Below are 21,452 nucleotides of genomic sequence, written 5' to 3' on the forward strand. Positions count from 1 at the left end.
CACGTGACTTTGATCTTCACTGATGAAAACCCTCTCAATCACCAAATATTTCACTCTCATGCTACACTGCATGCCCGATATTATGTAATAATGACTGTAGGCATTACTTTTATAGACCGAGGCAGTTTTTTCCAATTTTGTTATGAGAAAAATAAGGAAATTAAAGTCAATTAAATAAATAAAAATTAAGCTTTAAAATTTTGCTAAATAGAATGCTTTATAGACCTGATGCATGTTTATATGTAATTTCCAAATATGCAGGCATGAAAACTTGTTAAATGTTAAAAAAATGCTCAGTCAGCAAATGGACAGTTTATGCAATCTTCCATTATGTCCATTTATAATCCAATCTGGACTTTATAGAGAGAAGCAAAGCATACAAGTTCTCAGACTCTATTAGTTATTAGATTATGATTATTATTATTAATCTTCACGAAAATACCCATAGAAACTGATATGAAATGGTTAAATGAATAGGGTATGGAATCATTTTTATCGGTATGAAACAGAAGTCAGAAAAGACAAATTTGGGGGAATGGTTCGTAATTTAAGCTACACAATGCAGTTTGTTCCATTTAACTTGATCTCAACCTCCCAATCTGCTTAGTTTACAAATTGTGTAGGATTAATCAATTAACTTTGTGTTTAATACTAGAAGAACAATGTAAAATACTTATCAAAGATATTTACAGCACAATTTAGGCCTGGCCGATATTGGTGAAAAACGTTTCACTATTTAAGAACTTCATATCAGTTGATATCAATACTTATTGATTAGTTTTTTTGAATGTTATATATGTAAACAATGTCAAACCAGTGATGTTTCCTCATTTAGCCACAATTTATTTTTCAGCTGTTGAACATGTTGAACATGAAACTGCTCCCACATCCTTAGGCATACTGTGTACACATTCTGTGGACCGCAAATTGTCTGCAGACAGTTGAGATTCCATAGTAATGTGCACCCATTGCCTACATTTCTCATCTATTGTGATAGATATCATTAGTTTTATCGTCCAGCCAAAGCACTATAGATTATAACTTTGAATTAAGCATGTACTCTTATTTAAATGTATAACGTCCTTGTCCTTGCTTGAAACAACAACCTTCCCACATCTAAACAGAAATAAAGTATGCATCCAAAAGTCCGATCTTCTTATGACTATTTGAGACTTAGCATACGAGTCTGCCAGTTTAGCACAAGCACGGTGCCATACATGTGAAAAGAGGACAAACGGGCAAGCCACCAAGTTAAACACAGCCTCTGTCTGTTCCTCTGCCTGGCTGGCAAAATCCACCCCAGCTTAGCTTCACAAAGACCACAATTGAGAAGCACACTTCAGCGTCGGCTTCACATTTTCATAAACTTCTCCTGGGTTTAATGGCTCTCTTCACACCCTGGAGAGGAGTTGTATTAATAGAAGGCTGCTACACCTAAAAGAAGTCACTGATGGTGTGAGTCTGTTCTGATGATTTCATCGAGTGGTGACTCATGTTTTACTCACAAGTACCTGTATTCATTCACATAGTAAAAGGACCGTTTGACCAATCAGATCTAAAAAATAAGAGGCAGTCTGTGAGTGACAGTGTAGCTGCTATTAATCAGTTTCCGTTTTGGACTTCCTTTCTTGTCTAGACGATAAAATTTGCCATGTATCGTATTACGGAATCATAATGAACGAGATCAATGGTGACATCGTCTACATTCAAATAGCTCAGTCAGGATTGTGAAAGAGCTAAACATTCTCCACTGTGCTCAGAGATGCCATTGTGTTTAACTCTGGACTGCATGCCATGCAGAAACGGCTGTGGTCTGTCCTCAGAGGGAGTGCTGCGACTTGGGCCCATATCAAACATGTTGCAGCATGCCTCTGTCTGGGTCTCAGAGATAAATTGCAATACAGCATGGCAGGAGACATCTAGGCTCGCATCACAGACAAACAAATACATATCAAGGTGTTGTGATAGACTGGAAGGCCTGACAGGGATGATTTGATTGTTCATCTTAATGAAAAAAGCAAAAAAATAAATAAATAAATCATCTTTATGATACGGTCCATATGATAACTTGTACTGAGTGCATGCACAACTGCAGTTCTTTATACAAGTCCAGCCTTTGGAAACTTCTAGTTTGAACTGCTCAGCTTCAGCCAGGTGTGATTACAGAGAGGGAAAATTATGTTCATCCTGAGGCCCACGTGTGGCAGCAGCAAAGGCAGCTGTGATGTGGTTTGATCGTCCAGCAGACATGTAATCTGCACTGGACAGTCATGGTTCCACTCTGGCGATGTTTCCAGTGGTTAAATCTTAAGAATAACTCTAGTGTGATGCAAAATTTCCAAACTCCTGAGACAACTAAATGAATGTTCCTAAGATTTCTTTTTTTCCCCTGTGGTCAATAATGCTGATGCCCCTGTTGCTTTTTAGAGTTTCTGCTGTTGTTTTGTACAGAGTTAAACTTATACGCACTCAAACACCAGTTGATTCTCATTCAGTTAGTTGTTGATGCAGATTAAATGATAAAATACTGTTCATTTTGAAAGCTACTGAACAATCCATTCACTTTTAGTTAATTTATCCCGTCATGTTATTTTGCTGTATAAAGTATGTTATACTTTTGTGAAATTGTAGTCATCTTCCAACTGTTCATTCAAAACCTTAGGGTGGAAAGGAAATCTACGGGCACATCAGCTCTACCAAGAATCTTTTTTACCAGCCAACCATGCTTAAAAGAAAGTCAGAATTAACTGTGCCTGCTACAAAAAACTTGGGCTATGATGGTGTCCAAACTAAAAGAGCACCAAGAGTGGGATTCATACCAGCTTGTTACCTGCAACTCAAGTCCTTGATTGCCACTGTCCTGCAATGTTTGGATGGCTCCCTACTCCAACACACCTGCATCTAATGAATGGTTAATGGCCAGGTCTTTGCAAACCTTGCTGACATACTGAGGAGGTAATTCAGCCTTTTGATAGGGGTTTGTTGATGTAAGGATTTATCCAAAACTTGAAGGCCTGTGGCACCCGAGGACTGGAGTTCCAGACCCCTGCTATAAAAAGAGCAAAACTGTAGAAGGCAACAAATACGTAAGTACTTAAAAACTTCTACATTTTTAAAAATATTTTTCTTCTAACTATGTGTATCAAAATCAAAACAATAATACATATATGACGTAATGCTGTTACAACTGTTATTTTGCTATCTTACTTTACCAGCACTATAAATAAACAATAAACAGGTGAAAGCACGGTACATTTACTTGTGGTTATACTGAGAAACACCTACCAGTCCAAGCTGCTGCCCACCTAAAAGCCAGACTGTGATGTAATGAAAGAAATACTGTACAACTTTCCTGCTATGTTGGTGCCAAGGACCACGTTTTTGAAATATTCCTATGGGAATGTATTGTGACAGCTCAAATCTATCTTTTTCCTCCTGCAATTAATCTGGAACAAACCTCTTTTAATCACAAACGCATCACTTTCAACATACGATCACATTTGCCCTTTGCTTAATGACACTTAAAATATCCTCAGTTTAAACTGAAATGTCTAAATAGCGTTTTCTTTTTTCCAGTCAACATCTCAAGCTGCAGTTAGTGCCTTGGCAGACATGTTTTATGGAGCACTCTGAGACTCTTGGAGACAGCAGCCATCCATCAGTCCTAAGTTATAAATAGGTCATCTTCTGTGATGTGACACACATAATATTATTTCTTGACTGGCCAAATTCATCTGCAATGAGCCACAAATTTGCCATCAGTGGCGTAAATGTGATCCAAATTCCATACACATCTAGCTTCACCCTGTGATTTCACTAATGTCTGCTTTGTGAAAGACGTTCTCAGCTGTTTGCCTGTAGCATAGGACTAGTTTTGTAAGCAAAGGCACTGTGAACCAACCAAGTAAATTATGCCACCTTAGAAATGTAAGAAAAAAAAGCCAAATCTTCTCAGAGTTCACAATAAATGTGTTTTGTATGTGCCCCAATCATATTCACTGGATATATTTACAGTTCAGACTTACTTTGATTACTCCCTTTTAATACATTGACATAAAAGTAAAGAAGATTAACGTGTTAAGTACTATTCATCCCAGCTCTCAGTTGCTTTACCAGTGAGGTCAGCACTTCAGAGCCAAGCAAACGTCAGACTTCACACACAAAACACACAGGCTAAACAAGTACAGCACTCCAGCGAGTTTTTATATCACATAAAACATCTGGTCTCCATTTGCATGACTTCAGCATGCCTGATGAAGACCAAGCGGGTTTTTGTAATTCATGCCACTTTCCCACATGAACTGTGGTGCTGGTGTGGTTAGTTCACTGCATCTAGTGGCAAAACTACGCAACTACAGAACCTTGTAGCATCACTCCCAACATTAGCCTCTAAATAAATTGTTTCATTCATTTCACTTAAAATTTATGCTTTAAGATGTTATATTTAGAATGCACATTTAGTTTTTTGTGATTTTATTTGATTTATTGCAACCTGTGCTGAATTTATAAGCACAAGGTGTTGAATTCTATTAGAGGACCTAGATAATGCATGCAGCTTTAAGATCAGAAAAGTCAGACTAAGTGATACTGAGAGATGTGTATTGACATTTCCTGGCCAACACAGATTTCAGGTTGTCTTTGACCTGCAAAGTCTTTTTTTAAATCTAGATCTAATCTAAAGTTTAATCTAGGACTGAAACACATCAAATAAAAAAATAGCTGCAGGTTCTATGAAACAGGTGCCAGTTTTGAATCCAATGGAAATCAGAGGACTAACAAGTTGACATTTTCATGCATCAAAGCATAAAATTTCCCTAATCTTAATCTTATCAATCCAAAGAAAGTGTATTAAATCACAACATGCAGTTTGTTAATGTGTTTGTAGACTAAAAATGGTTATTTATTGCTTGCTGCAAAACTAACTAAATACCTTCTGATCACCAATCGGGGCAGATCAGGAGAAAACTGCCAAATTCTGATCTCTGGATCTCTGGCTGGTGGATCGGTAAATCTACTTGATTTCAAACTGGTTCTACTGCTATGTTGGTGCCAAATACACTTCTGTTGTATTTTTTCTATGTTTTTAAATAATTATGTGGTCATATCTGAGCTTTTTTTATTTTCTATATGTCTATTTTTTAAATAAAACAATGTGTTTGGGAATAAAAGGAGTTTGTATGGGTGATGGTGGGTAGGCTGAGGGGTATAGATAGAGAGTAGTGTTACTAAGCAATGCTTTGCAGCCTTGTCCTCCTGATAAACAGCTGTTTGGACAAGCCAAATATCTATTGTCTGGTTCATTAGAAACACATTTCTTGGAAACAGTCTGGGTTGGTTTATTTGCAGTCAGGGATTTCTAAAAATAAACAAAGCAACTGAAGGTTAGTAAGATCTGTGATCTCTCAGAAAGACACTGTTTACTGTTACAATGTACCCAAATGTATTAAGATGTATTAATACATTTGTATAAACGTATAAATGTATTAATACATTTGTATAAATGTATTAAAATCGGAACTTTATGGCAAGCCGTAAGAATTTAAACGTAGAACATTATTAACTGCATAAGATCAGTCTTATTAACAGATAAAATTGTTATTAGTGTTGAATTTGTTTTATGAACATGAAGACAACTTTGCACCGCATATATTCTTGCCAGATTAATGCTAATTTTCAATTAGTGTAGGCTTGCTTTTGATTTCATAGACATTTAAAATGGCTCATCAGCGCCCCCTTGCGGCCACAATAAATTCATTATCCTTTGTATTGGTGAAATTAACGTAACAAAGCAGCACAATGGATACGGCGATGTTTTATTTCTAAACATGATATTAGTTAGTAATAATTTGCTTCTAGAATTAAAAAGAAAATCAACTCAATCTATTCCCACATCCCCCAAAGCATAGAAAAAAATGCTGTTTTAAATTAAATAGTAGAACGTTTAGGATATTGTGTTATAGTTGCCTACATAATGAGTTAATGATTTTACTTGAGTAATCACTTGAGTAATCACAGGTCAAACCTCAGGAACAACAGGGAAATAGAAAATTAGAGTCAAACTTTTAGCAGATGTAAGAAACTGTTTTCTTCACGCTTCTGACTGTAAAATTATAATATGTTGTTAAAGCAAGGGTCTTTCACTAAATAAATCGGTTCTACCTGGATTAAATTAATTGACCCGTGCATTTATCCAACTGTAGTGCATAAAGCGCTTAACTCCACTTATGTGCGTCGGCTCCAGGGTGCACCAAAAGCGGGTTACTGACCTGCCAGTCTCCGCTCCCTGACATTCTTCCAGAGTAAATCCCAGGCTTTGGACGTGGAGCTCCGCAGCTGCTCACTGAAAGACCGCCGGAGCTTCAGCCTCGCTGAATATCTTTTAGAAGTCATCTCAAAACCTGAACTCCGGCATGATAAAATCCGTTTGTTACCTCACACAGCTTAAAAAAAGTTTTCAAAAAAAAAAAAAAAAAATCATGCATTCCCGGCTTTAAGTTCCTTTTTATTGCATCATCAACGCTGGTAAATAGTTCCTGAACATTTTCGTGGAAGAAAAAAAAAAAAGAAATATATTCCTCAAACTTAAGCGGAAATCAATGAAACTAATAATAGTGAGAAAGTGACAGTAAAGCACAGAGACAGGCTTTCATACTGCCCCCCAGATGTGCGTGTGTGTTCCTGGGTTTATTGTGTGTGCATAGTGATTTACGCACAGACAACCGTGATGCCTTCACGTACCGAAAGAATCATAGGCATTCCCAGTTCACTATATTATGATTGGTTAGAATGTACTTAGTTTCTTGTTACTGTTATATGACGCAAGGAACAACAGATGATCTCACAACACTTGAAATGTATGTTGAAGAAAAGCTTAGACCACAGATTCTCTTACGTTTTCAGACAAGAAGGTCTCTCAAATCTGTGAATATCAGGTTTTTCAAGTGTATTGAAATTGTTTAAACAGAGATATAAGAGGGATTGGACTTTCTTATGTTGGGCCAAAAACAAAGGATTTTTTTTAATCTATTGCCTTTTTTTGATTGATAGAAGGACATGGTATTTATTTTAGTTTTTACTCAGATATAAAAATGACCGATTTCAATTTGATAAAATCAACAAAACTTTCCCTTCAAATCAGTGTTAAGTAATTTGAAAGTCAGTAGTTTCTTCCCAACCCACCCTTGAAAATCTAAATCGGTTTCCTTGTGTATTAAAATGTGCTGATTGCACTAAAAAATAAACAAAATGTGTACTTAAATGTCTGGTGATTTGACCTACTTCTTAAACCTGTAGTTTTTTAACTCTCAGGTGAAGCAGAGTTACGATGGATCTGAAGTCATCGGTTCCTAATTCACAGTCATCCACCTGATCACTATTCATTTGTTAAGATTTATTTTGCAAGTACTGCTCAAATTAATAAATACACTTCAAGTATCACTACTTGTACTTATACAATATCAGCTTCTTTGATTTTCAAAGTTTAGACTTTGAAAAGTCTAAACTTCTAACTATATTTTAGGATTATACAGTTTTTAAATTATACATATTCAAAGCAATATATTGCTTTAAATATTGATTAGAGTTCAGTGAGTTTTCTCCGGATAAGTTGGCGCAAATCAGCTCTTTAACAGTGACCCGGATTCAGTTTCAGGACCATTTACTTTTGTTATTACAAAAGCTTGCACCAGAAATCCTGAAACAAAAGAAGGCCTTTGCTCATGCCTGAAGAATAAACATCATTTTTTTTCTCTAAAAGCCTACAGCTACAGCTGCCTGCAGGACAACTGCACCAATAATCGTTTTACCAGAATTATTTTAGGAATTTTCTTTTCTATTATTGTATGCCCACGCAGGCTGTCCATCACCTGAGACAAGTCATATAATATCAGCTGAAAATATTATGTGGGCACCAACTAGTATTACTGTTATAATAGGTTAAAGCCTATTAAAAACACATGGAGTGAGTGGGTGAAGATTGACAGCTTCTCAGATGAATAAGCTAAGGCCAGTTTTTAGTGTCAGTATGACGATCTGGTGTGTCAAGAAGAAAAAAAGACACATTTTTGTCTCTGAGAAGGACAAATGATTAAAAGCAGAAAAGAAATACAACCCACTGAGAAATACATCACCACTTTGTTTTGAGAGCAAATACAGGGATCTGTTCATGGGCTGCTTGTGAAAAGAAGAATGTCTGAGCTGATAAAAATGAGATATTGCATAGACAATGAATCATATAACAGTTCCAATTTTATCATATCTGATCTGAAAAGTGTTGTACAACGGTGGATGAAAATTGTCCCAAAATGACTGAGTCATGAACTTCTTAGGTTTTCTTGGAAAAGTTTTTTTTCTAAGGGAGTAGAGTCCAAAGTCACTAACCAAGAAACCAGTGATCCTGCATGTATTAGTTCTGATACACCTAAATCAAACAATGGTTAATTTCCAGCTCTTTGAAGAACTCCGTGAGGTGGCAATTTAACAATTTTATCCAGCTGTGTTGGAGCAGGGAAATATCTGAAAATTTAACCTGTCAAGGACTGGAGTTGGACACGTCTGCTTTGGACTGCTCAAAAAGAGAATCTGACCAATTTGTCTGACCTCACATCCAAGAAAAACAAAGTGGACTTTGCTCTGTCTATGGAACAGCATACCAGATCTTTACTTTGTGTGTGGATCATGGGAGTTACTGTTATCCAGTCAACAGACGTTTTGTGGATCTGGAGATAGTTTGTTACCGTGTCACTGAGGTATTTTGTAGAGTATGTTGTAGGACTATGGGGTGGCAGAAGGGATTCCCAGTCCTAGGCTTGTAGAAGGACTGGGAATCCTTCAACAAGTGAAGGATTGCCAGGTCTTTGCAGACCTGGTTCAGGGACTGGTTCATAGTTGAGTATGATGCGGCCAGGATGTAGGTCAGCTCCTGGCCTTATGCCTAGTCAGCTCCAAGTCTAAAGTCATGGTTTGAGCATATGATCAAGACACCTCATGGGTACCTTCTCTTGGAGGTTTTGTGGTTATGTCCTGCTGGAAGGATATGTCAAGGCAGACCTACAGTATATACCATCTAAGCAAGAAACATATTGGGATCCCCAGGAATCACATCATAGACATCATGTTTTTTTTTTGGTTCTGCTACCTGATCTATGCCTAGCAGAAGATAATAGATAGCTGGATAATCTTAAAAAATAGACTGCATGTTTTTCCCATAAAGCAAACCTTTAAAAATGCTCAATCACAGTAGAAGAACTAAACTATTTTCAGAGTGATTCCTGTTTAGCTGGATCCAAGTGATTATGTCTCAGATGGTCACAAGATAGCCAGTGGCACAGTAACAATGCCATGAACCAGTAGGATCACACACACACGCAAACACACATCGCACAATTACAGCTGAAGGGTAAGTCAAGCACCATTTCGGAAAATGGTCACACCAGACACAAGTCAGAACACTGTATGTCAGCAATAAATTTTCTAACTACAGAAGTGAGAATGTTTTTCCCTTCTGAGGCACTTAACTAATCATTACATTAAATATCTATCATCAAGTTAAATTAACGTTGGATATCCTTTGGAATGATATGGGCTGAAAACAGGATAATAAAGTTGGACACAATGTCAGGCTGCAAAGAGAGCCTCAATAAAGGTGGGAATGGAAACACAGACTGACAGGAAAACACAATTTCTGTCAAACCAATGTGCAAAAGTGACAGAAGAAAACACAGCAGTGAGGTTCTGACCTCCAATATGAATCACCAAAGGTCCTGTCACTGTGCTGCTCCTCATGTATGCCTAAATATCTTGCAGAATAAAGATGATCCTTATCAGGCTGAAGATCATATTAACCAAACAATGTCTCAGCCTCTAGAGCAGTGGTTGGCAGTGGAAATAACAGCAGATGCAAGGGAAGGAAACATCAGTTAGCTTGGGAAAGTTTTTTTCTCCACTGACTCACCCTTTGTTTGTTTTGGCCAGTTGGCCTCCAGAAAGCACTCGTTTTCCTGAAAAACTGGACATTCTTTTGATGATTTTTCATCTGCTCTTTCTCGTCTCTACCCCCTCTCACAGCTTTGATTAACACATACAGATAAACTGATATTTACTTGTGAACAACCTATCTGCTTTGCAGAGTTTCTAAATGTGTGTTGCCTCCATTCATGTCTGATGACTGATGTGGAATGCTTATCCTGTGGCTGCTGGGGGAAAATCCCAGATGTGAGGAAACCGATTTCTCCTCCATGAATGGGTCATGCTGTTGGCCAGGAGGTTTTACACCAGGCCCCCTTGAAAAGTCTGGGAGACTGCATTTCCCAGCCTAATGGAAACAAGGATCGGGGGAGCTGGGAGCCGGGGAGATCTCTCTTCCACCTCTATCCCAGTCCCTGAGGGCTCATCGTACGCATGTGCTATAAATTTCCTGACCATATATTCCCAAATGGACTTCGTTTTTCCAGAGGAGCCACACATGTGGTATATATCTGGCTTTAGGTTGTGCGGTTGGGAAAGGAGGAGTTGACTTTGGTCTCAATGCATTAAAGCCGCCACTAATTCTGTTTTGTTAGTGGGACGTCAATTATAACGTCACGGTTTCTTCTTTTAGTACAGACTGTACTTTATAGAATCATTCATATTCAAAATGGAGATCAGGTCTGTACAATCCAATTCTTCAAAATTCTGAGTATGAAGTGCAGATTCTTTATGAGAGCTGAAATTTCTGATATGACTTCTTTGACAATAAAGTAAATAGAAAAAGCAAACAAACAAAAAAACATGACAAGGTTGTAAAGGGTTTAAAGTTCATGGCATTAACATTTGCATAACGCAGCTTGAAAATCCAAAACTGGCATGACAAGCATTTATGTGGCCATTGTTTAATTGAATGACAAAGCATGTAATGCTGTCAGTTCTAAATCTGTTAAGGCTGCATAGCTCACAAAAAATGCATGGGAAAACATTTCAACCACTTTTCTGCACCTGGTTTCTATTAGAGCAACAAGAATTTAATCACAGAGCTACAATTCCCTCAGCGTTTCGTTTTTTGTTATTCTCACAGATGTAAAATATAATACTATTAATCAAATTCAGCTTTAGTTCTCCTTTTCCACAATGAATTAACTCCTAAGGATGCACAGCATACATCAAGGTTTATTTAAGCTCCATAGCAATCAACAATGCATAGCGATGGCAGGATAACTGAATAAATAACATTTAATGATATTCTGAGGGATGACATAAGCCAATAAGAATCAAGTCCAAACAGGAAGTTGGTGTTTATGTTTTCTTAGCATTCTTCCCAGAGAGAAAATAAAGTTAAGTGTCTGACCAAGAACAAAAACAAAACAACAACAATAACAACAAAAACCAGCTGCTTGAAATTAAACCTACAGTATGTACTTACAGTTTTCTATCCAGTGGAATTTCCCTTCTATGTTACACAAATTTTCCTCTAAAGAACTAAAATGAAATGGCAAATGCTATCTTTTGTCTTTCACAAATCATTTATTAATATTTTGAGAGAAAATTGGCTCATAAAGTTGATAAACAATGTATTGTACAGTATACGCTTTATAAAAAAGAAAATAAATAGAAAAGTTAACATTATGAGCAGATTTTGGATGAATACTTTAGGTTCTGTTACTTTCCTTGGATGAGTCTCTTCAGTGTTTTATGTGGTAGAGGTCATTTTTAGTACTTCTTATTCTGGTAAAGTTAGTCTATTTTATCTATGAAAACTATTGTATATACAAAAGGCTGCATAAATTAATTTTATAGATATTTCTACAAACTAACAGATATTTTTCTTCTTGGTGCCGCCTCAGACACTTTTGTAAGTTGAGAGACAAATACCTAGAGATTTGATAAAGTTCCAAGAGTAGAAATTTGCAGAGTTGTGGGAGATTGATAGCAGACAGTAGTTTACGCCATGCAGCTGCACATGCTCTCATCGGGAACAGCCTGCCAAGACAGCAGTGTGCAAGGATGAACACTAGGACTGTTTGTCTTTTTGGTTAGAAAGCAGTGTAACTTCTTATAGAGCGTGACATGACTAAACTTGTAGCCAAAAGGTACTATTCTGTCATCTTTTTAAGTCCATCTAATTGACAATTTCTATTTTTCTGTTCTGTTTATCTCTTTGGTGACTGTAGAGTTGTAATAATTCACCCACTTCCCTAGAGCATACTCATTGTTGGGTATACAAGAATAAAGAAAAGGAAACATTTTCATATTTTGAAACAAACTGGAAATCCCCAGAGTATTCTGAATAGGAATATTTTGCTGCGGCAGAACCAGATATTTTACTTTTCACTAGGTCACTGTCTTCTTTTAGTTTATTATATATTAATAACTGCTCTATTAACGGTTCCAAATTGTCAAATATTAATTAGTCTAATTAATCTGAATATAAGTGATGGCTGCAAATGTGTCAAGCATCCTGAAGTGAGTTAAGCATCAAAACAACATGGTATGATGCTGCTGCTGGGTATTTGCTGCAATATCTGAGTTGTGGTCATGTGAGCTTGCAGTAGCAAAGCACATTGTGCAAAATACGTAACATGCCCACCAATGTCTACTGATTATATGTCTTTCATATGGTGCTTTTCATACACACTGTTTATATTTTGTATAATGAGCACATCATGGTTGGTAATTTTGGCAAGGACACTTTGACATGAAAAGGTGGAGAGAAGCGATATGATCATTGTATGACAGATTGTGTTTAGTCAGCTAGTCAGCTTACAACAACCAACTAATCTATTTTATACGCAACCTCATTCCTTCAGCATAAGTCCTGTTTTGAAACTGAGACACAGATAAGCCTAAAGGATACAGGAAGACTGCTCTGATTCTTCTTGCCACCATGCTTTGATTATCGAGCCAGATTGTTTAATCACATCTGAAACCACAAGAAAGCAGCATCGGTACACTGACCCAGGACAGAACGTCTTTAAACAGCACGCTCTGTTTTTTTTTCTTGTTATCTGAGTGCAGGTGGATGCGCACAGCTATGTAAAGCTCCAGTCACATAGTCACTTGTGGCCTTGCTTCACTGCAGAAGGACAGACCTTGGTGTGAGCTGTTCCATGCGCTCTGTCAACCTGAGGACAGAGAGGCCTGGGGTAGGTGGGACAGATTTGGATTAGACTCCTTGCAACATCTGGAACCCCTACAGTTTCTGTGGAAAACCCATGAGGCCACTGAAGAAGTCAACTCTGAAGAAGTAAACAGTTTTTATATAGAACCTTGCACGGAAAACAATGACAAAGTTCTTAACAGTGGAATATAAAGAACTCAATAACATTGCTAAACATCTTTCACCTATAAATAAAAGCACTGAATGTAAAAAAGAGTTGTTCACTTATATTTTTAGAAACACTGACAGAAAAGCACAACATGTACATTTCTTGTAGGATTTTAGTTTTACTTGCGTGTCCTGGCCTAAAAAAAATAAAGGCTAATTCCATGTATCTTTGAATATTGAGATTGAAAAATCTCAAAAGTATGTTAAAATAAATCAGTCTGTCTTTCCGTTATTTTTTTTAATGCAGAAAAGTAATTTAAAAGAACAATTATTTCAGATTGCTTTTTGATTACTATCAACATCACCAATCTAATTAGACCAAAAACAGACAAGAAAAAAATACAGTGGTTTATTTAAGCTTAGATATTTCTGTTAAACAACGTTTTTAATTGCCTGTCTGATTCTAGGTAGATCAGCCAATGGTGGCTTCGCACATGTGTGAATTATTTGCAGTTGGGACCCAGATGGGACTGATCTGCCTCCAGCTGGAGACAGGACAGACGTAGGAGCCCTCAGCTACTTGTGGCAGCTTTGTGACAAGGGAAGTGCCCTCTCCAAAGGTTTCTTGACTTTCCAAAGATTTGCAGTAACACAAGAAAATGTCAGCAAAACAGTTGCTGGTTGTTTAAAAAAAAAAAAAAAGCATCACTACAGGTGATGAAAATTCATTAAATATAGTGTCAAAATGACTAGACTAGCAACTGTGTTTCATCCAGAAAAGGTGGAAGCATGTGATCACAGACAATGTTGATTTGTGGACAAGATTGAATTAAAGTACGGTATATTCCTCTCATTGCACACCTCGGTTTCAAATTCTTCTGCCAGTTCCTGGTTCATTCATTCTCTAAGCGGAGGAATTGGAGCTGGAAAGTTTGCTATTGCCACTTTGTCTTTTGGTGGCCATTGTGTCATGCATTGATGCCTAAGTTCATGAATCCGAATGTTTTCATTTCAGCTATGTGCTCTGTTACTTTGTATTGGGGGTTTGTCTTAGCAGATTTTTCACTTTTGGTCAAGTAAATAAATACAAGCTCCAAGCCTGAACATAATTGGAAAGGAGTAGTTGCAAAAATAATGATATGTGCCCCTTAATTAAGTTGCTCTGTGGACTGTTTGTTGTCAAGTGTTGGAAGCCCTGGAGCTGCATGTCCCTTCCTGGCTCATTACTTCCCAAATCTTGCTTCTGTATTTCCTTTTATGTGGCAGTTGAGTGCTGGACCAACCTCTTAGCATTTGTGTCACTTCTCACATAATAGTCCCACACACTCACACACATGTTCCCTGTTAAACTGGACTGCATCCTCACACAACTGCCCAAGTCTCCTTCCACTTAGTTTACAAATCCCAGGCTTAAATTCCTCACCAGACACACACATGCATAAACACATGCACACACATGCAAAACTTAGTCTTTTTAGAAAAGCTGCTCCATAAAGAATTTACTGGCTGCTTCATTTCCAATTGGCAGAATGGAGTAATTAGGAATCAGAAATTTAAATCAGTTTCCTTTAATTGGAAAATATAAAATTAGTAGAATTAAGCAGCATCATGAAGTAACACGAACTATAATGGACAGATGATTTATACTCAGCAATAATTCATACCAGCAGAAGATGGAAATTGTTGAACATGATGACCACATTCAGCATAGGAGCCTGGAAGAAATTATTATAAGACATGGCCACAATAATTGAGATGAAAATGTTAAAAGATTTCAGAGCAGGTTATCCTTATAGTTCTCTAATGTTTTCCCAACCTTGACAAATCATTGTATATAAAAAGGGAAGTCCAGAAATACAACCAGGCATCTCCACCCCCCCCCCGTCTTTTTGCTTTCCCTGTCAAACCGCCAAGCTGGCCTCTGCACTCAGGAAACCACAAGTCATTTTCCATCTTTCCATGTGTGGAATTTTTCATGCGCTCATCATGGCAGCGCACGAGCTTTGTATTCTGAGCTGCATGCAGAAATGATAAATTTAGAGGACCTGGCACCTGATCTTCAGCAGTTAAATGGGAAGAACATATATTGGCACAATTCAATGAAAATTAATTTTCCCTGCAGCCTTAAATCAAGGAGTTCCACAATTCCCAGGTTCAGTCTTCGTACTATGTGGACAAAAATGGTCTGCCTTTTTTGGGGGGGGCTCTAGTGGCCTCTACTTGAAAGTATTTCAACAGGAAACAGGGTAACGAGACAGGGGGAAGACATGCGGCAGATGTCGCCAGGCCGGGAATCAAACCTGTGACCACCACCACGAGGACTGAGGCCTCAATACGTGGGTCGTGTTTGCCCCTGCGCCACCACAGCACCCCTGGTCTGCCATTTTTAAAATGTGATGGTAAACTGATGTGCTCTATTACAACTTCTGTTTAATCCAGTTTTGCTCAATTGTCAAAACAATTGGGGTCAAATGTGCAAAATAAATAAAGACAATAATAATCATAATAGTTATTATTATTAATTATAATAATAATTATTATATAGAAACAAAAATGCCAACATTCAAAAGACATTTGACACATCAAAAACTTAAAACTTCCATGATTAACTTATGCTCAAACCGAAGATGAGAAATGTTATACATATTCGTTTTCCATGTTCACACAATAATAATCTGGTCACAATATCTTCTATCACAAAATTCTGCCCATTTTTTTAGAAAATTTCTTCCAGGACTGCCTTGTGTTTAGCATCAACCATCTTGCTATCAACTCTGAGTTCCTCAAATTTATAATAGAATGGTTTGGATAGAAATAATTAATGTGTTAAAACACCCTAGTCAAAATACAGACCATAATCCAATTGAGAACATAAGAGTTTATGTTCTTTTATCATTTTCAACAAATCAAAATGGGGTTAAACTATTTTGCAAAGAAAAATTGACAGAAAAATCATGCACAAATCTGGTAGAAGTGGAAAAACAGATTTGCTTTCATAATTGAAGTCCAAAATGGTCCTCTAAAGTATTCACTGCAGAATACAATTATGTGCCATATATTTTTTAGATTTGACCTTTTCAGACACTTCACAGTTATACATTTCTTTGTGTTGTTTTTGATTTATCATGAAATTTCAGACCATGTCCTCTGCTCTCAGTGTACTGTGGTGGAGCATTGGGGATGTATATATTAAAGTCTCTTACAGGACTCTAGAGAGACAGAAAGAGATTGCAGCTGTGGGAGGTCACAGTGGGCCTCCGCCATCAGTGACCCTTAGCAAGACTGAAGCCCTGAACTTTAAGGACAGCTGAGAAGCACACAAGAGGCAAAATACAGAACGGATGACATTACTAAGATACAGACATTATGTAATACCCACTGGTGCTTTCTTTCTTAACTGGAACAGAGATTGATAGTGTAGACAAAGGGCACAGCAGAGTAGTCAAGCCACAGGGAGAGCAGCTCTCATAGAGGAAAATGTCACTACAGAACATAACTCAAACAATCTTGTAAAATGTCAAATTGTTTTAGTTACAATGCTGCTTTAGTTACCAAAAATAATTAGGATTTGTTTTATCATTTCCTTTTCGAACCCACAAGAAGAGAATTCAACAAAGTGCGAAAACATTACAGCAAATATCATCAAAAGGCCATTTCTTCTAAAAGTTTGTTTAGCCCATTGATCCAGCAACAGTCCAGCTTCTAGCATCATAACCATGAACAAAGCAGCCTAATTATTAAGAGATGTATCTTACTTCAACAAAACATTTGCTGTTTTTTCAAACTGAGAAGAAAACACGCAGCAAACATGCTGTTGAGGAAGAATATTTATATCCAAGATTCATTTTTCCATCCACTGATTTTCCCTTCTGCTAGAATGTTTAGAAGCTAAACATGCTTATTAGACAGAACACAGTCTTAAAATACAAATTGAGAAAAGCACAAAAGTTGTTCTTGGTAATCAATAATAACTGGCTGACATTTCACACTACCACCAAGCTAAAACATCCTCTTTCCATGTTTTCTACAGCTTTTCCGTTGGAGCCATATACTGGTACACTATGTCCGAACAACACGAGGCTTTGCGTTCCTTTCCTCACAAACAGACAGAAGTCTCCAAGGGATTCACAGAGTATCCTCTTTGTTTTACTTTTAATCAGCAGCTTGAGATTTCCACATTGAGAGTAGATTAGTATATTTATTCAGAGGGAAGATCTGGGGAAATGCGCGGAGGCTGGTTGAGACCGCAGAGGCCAAGAGGGAAGCCTCTTCCTGACAGTTCTGGGCCACAGAGTGCTGGTTAAGCTGCACGTGTCTTATTTCCCCACTGACTTGCTGTGGGATGGTGATGTTTATCATAACAAATCACATGTATTTATGCAAATTTGAATTTGTTCAGTTCTGCACAGCTGCTTCTCTTTGGACACTGTCACATTCATTTTGGTGGTCTAAATTAATGTCTGAAATGTGTCAGCATGCTTGCAAAATACACGTCATCTATGAAGAAATCATTGTAAAATATCAAGTTAGTCAAATTTAAGTCTAACTTGTTATCAACGAACATGTGAATGTTTGATTCTGTATTCTAAATCTATGCTGTATCTCTCTAAGCAATCCAAGCTTTAGGTTGCCTCTGAAGTTTCATTAATTCTAAGATTAATGTCAAGACAGCCGGTTTTCATGGATGAACATAATTGCCTCCTATCACCAGAGGAAGCCATTAATTTTTGCGCTGAAATTAAAGTGGCTGTAGGGAATAGATTTCCTTAGATAAATTTCACAGTGTGAGAGTAAATGAGGAACCTTCGGCTGCTCATGTGCTGAAAAGTTAAAGACGATCGGTTAACATTGATGTTAAGTAATGTCTTCAGAAAATAAACCCTTTAAATTGAGGTTTGGGCATTTTTCCATACTTGCATGCACATCTTTTCTGAGTCTTTATGTTTTTTTTTTGTTGTTGTTTTTTTTCAGGAAGATAACATTAGCTGCAGTAGGTTAAAAGCACTTTTTTTTTTTTTTTACTAAAACATGTTAGTCCACGTTTTATGTTTTTGTACAATTCATTAACTCATTTTTAAATGGATATCACCTACAATGGATTTTAGAACGACTTTTTACTGCCATTCCAGATTATAGTCCTTTCGAGTACAGAAAAGTTGTATTTACATTGAAATTAAATTACAGACACAAAAAGTATAATATAGAATGAACCGATTAGGTGACTGAAATGTTTGTACACCACTTTTACTTTTTTTTTTCTTTTTGTAAATTTTTTTTACTGCTTTTTATTGGTCAGTCAAACAAAATCCAAATGAAATACATTAAATTTGTGGTTGAAAAGTTACGTAATGCAATAAAAACTGTATGAATAGCTTAGCAAGACAGTACGTTAACATTTTAAAGAATTAGACCAAAGCACTGATCAAGATGGTCAAAAATGGTGATGCAGAGAGCATTTAGAACAAAGAAATCCATTGCTTGCAGTTAAAACTGAACATTTAGGAACCTCAACAATAGCAGCAATACTTCTCCTGCAGCTGTTTTGCTGTTTTGAAATTCATCTTCAGGAATGTGGTTTTTTTTTCTCCCTCCTGGACAATATCAACTTAACAGGATGGACAGTGTTATTATGGTCGATAGTGAGAACCATCTGGCTGTCCCATAATCATGTCTTAAAAGAGGTTTCGACAGCTCAGTCGTAAAATCCAGCCAGAAAAAAAAAAATCACACCTAATATGTTTGACTCTCTGCCAGCTTTGCCCTTTTTTTATAGCGTTATTCATCTCCAAGTCATTCTATCATTCGGTTAAGGTTAAGACCACATGTAGAATCTATTTACTCTCAAAGTAAATGAAACTGACATTGACACGGTCTGTGATCTTGTTTTAAATAATCAGAACAGAATTACACAAGTATGTCGATAAACATCTCAGTTTCACTCTTCTCTCTCCCCCCCAAAAAATCTCTTGGCAGAAAGTCTCGGCATAGATCTCATAATTCAGCAGCAGACCTCACGTTAGTTAACTGCTCAATAAATGTTGTATCGATTTATATCTTTTTGTCTTGTTTACTCTATTTGTGTGATAGCATCGTGCACAACTGAGGTCATGTGAGATCGCAACCTGAGTCCAAAATGGCATCCACCCAACTCCTGCAGCTGCCCCTCAAGGGCCATATCACAGCAGGCCAAATATTTCCCCTCAGCAAAACAGAAACAATGATCTGGCTCGGTGCCTAATTTTAACTGCATCCCTGTGAGCGAGGACCATATGAAAGGCGTTAAAAATAAAAGAATGTGCATTTGGACATTCCACCAGGCTGGGAGGGAGAGAGCAGACACCTGTGACCATCAATCTTACCAACATTGTTTGGAGCTTGAGCAATGCCAGCAGGCAGGCCAGGGCTTATTGTGGGATTAAGATGCAGGGAGATTTTTATAATCTGTTAAGCTTTTAATTTACAGTACGACACCGAGATTAGGGATTCCTTAAATGATCTGACCCTGTCATACGCTTCACCTTGCCAAAATATTCATACACCTTGAACCTTTTCATATTTCTTCATGACAACTACAGTTATGAAAGCATATTACGGGTGTTAGGTGGTAGATACAAAATTGTATATAACTGCAAACTAGAAAGAGTATGAATAATATATTTTTAGATTAAAAAATCTGAATAGTGTGGTGTAACTTGGTATTGAGTCCCCTTTACTGTGATAGCCCTAAGTACATTTCTTGCAACATCTATTCTTACAGAGTCCCTTCACAGCCATGCACTGTCTTGCCTTGGTTGTCTGATCATGAAAAATCACAATAAAACACATTACAATACAATTTGTGAATATGATGTATTGGAATCTGAAAAGGTTTAATGGATGTGCTTTTGCAAGACACTGTTAGATTTCAATGATTTTCAGTTGTTCACAGTTTCTAAATGCCGAGGTTTAGTGCGTTAGATGACAGGCTTATCTTTGATCAATGATTCAGTCACAGTGAATAGAGACAGATACCAACACACTCGAATCAACACAGCCATCATTGATTTGAAGCTTCTTTTTCTGTTCAGTTCTGCCTTGAGTTAATCATTTGTACCTTAACAGCCATTCAGCATTAATGTGCAAATGCAAATGAGCAGATGTCTGCGGTTTCCTGTTAAACTAGCCAGCCATCTATTTAAAAAGCAACTTTGTCTTACATCCATTTATCCAATCCCTTGATAATTAAATTTTCTCCACCAGCTGTCCAAGGTCACTGTCTGCTATCCCAACAATCACCCTGCCAATCAGTCTCAGACTCAAAGCATGAAAAGGTACTACATACATATTTAGTCTTTCAGCTCTCCCTAAAGCCTACATTTGTGGAAAATAAAATCCACAAAAACATTAAGGTTTAGAGGTCAACTCTAGTTTTCTCTACGCTCAGGCAGCAGTAGCAATAACATTTTATAAAGCAACATGAGCATCGCTTACCAAAATGTCTGGAAGAGAATAAAAAACATCTTACCTGCACCAGCTGCTTTGGTCATCTTATGAAACATCTGCAAGGCAGAAACAGAAGCAAAATATGAGTAATTGTTGCTGAGGAGCAGATGTGTACCTGCATTCTTCAGCACGGCTGCAATCAGTGCTGTGATGACAAAATCAATACAGCTTTTCCACAGCAGCAGCTAAATAACGCAGAGGTAGCATTATTTAGCAGCTCAGCTTGCAGTGATATAGTGAAGTAGGTAATATTTCAGAAACTAAATCAAAGTTTGAGGTATATCTTGTGTTTAGTTCATGTTGTTGTAATAGAAGTTTTAGTCCAAACATTGGTTAAGATGGATTAAAAGGTTGATCAATCTTTGATGACCTCTTCCATAAAAGAAAATATAAAACGGTTAGATGGTAAAATCATGCTGTGGGTCACAGCATTATGAGGTTCTTATCTATACTTTATTGTACTGCAGGCGACTTACAAAACCAGAAGAAAATAGCATTTAGGTGAGATTCCATGTGTGCATGCTTGTCTGCACTGTTTATCTCTGTGTCGCTCTGTGATGGACTGATGACCTGTCCAGGATGTGCTCTAATCTCACTCATTGACCACTAGAGAGGCAGCATGTCTCTAGAAATCCTGCAAGTACTAGGCAGGTATAGAAAACCGACAGAAGACTAACTCATTTTAACTCAAATATTTCTTGTTTACTAATCTGCTTTTTGTGTACTATTTCCA

At 37.3% G+C, this 21,452-nt stretch overlaps 1 protein-coding gene across 2 annotated transcripts in view; it reads right to left on the reverse strand.

Moving 5' to 3' along the window:
- Positions 1–21,452, reverse strand: part of stard13b (StAR related lipid transfer domain containing 13b) — a 65,672-nt gene that overhangs the window by 29,262 nt on the left and 14,958 nt on the right. Inside the window, exon 5 of one of the 2 annotated variants that reach the window (XM_028045489.1) lies at positions 20,742–20,775. In XM_028045489.1, the coding sequence (XP_027901290.1) occupies positions 20,742–20,775 (34 nt within the window). Of the gene's footprint in view, positions 1–6,266; positions 6,668–20,741; positions 20,776–21,452 lie in introns of those variants that run through there. The other variant, XM_028045491.1, reaches the window with a different exon arrangement.

Source organism: Xiphophorus couchianus, chromosome 18, assembly GCF_001444195.1.
Source record: "Xiphophorus couchianus chromosome 18, X_couchianus-1.0, whole genome shotgun sequence".
NCBI lineage: Eukaryota > Metazoa > Chordata > Actinopteri > Cyprinodontiformes > Poeciliidae > Xiphophorus > Xiphophorus couchianus.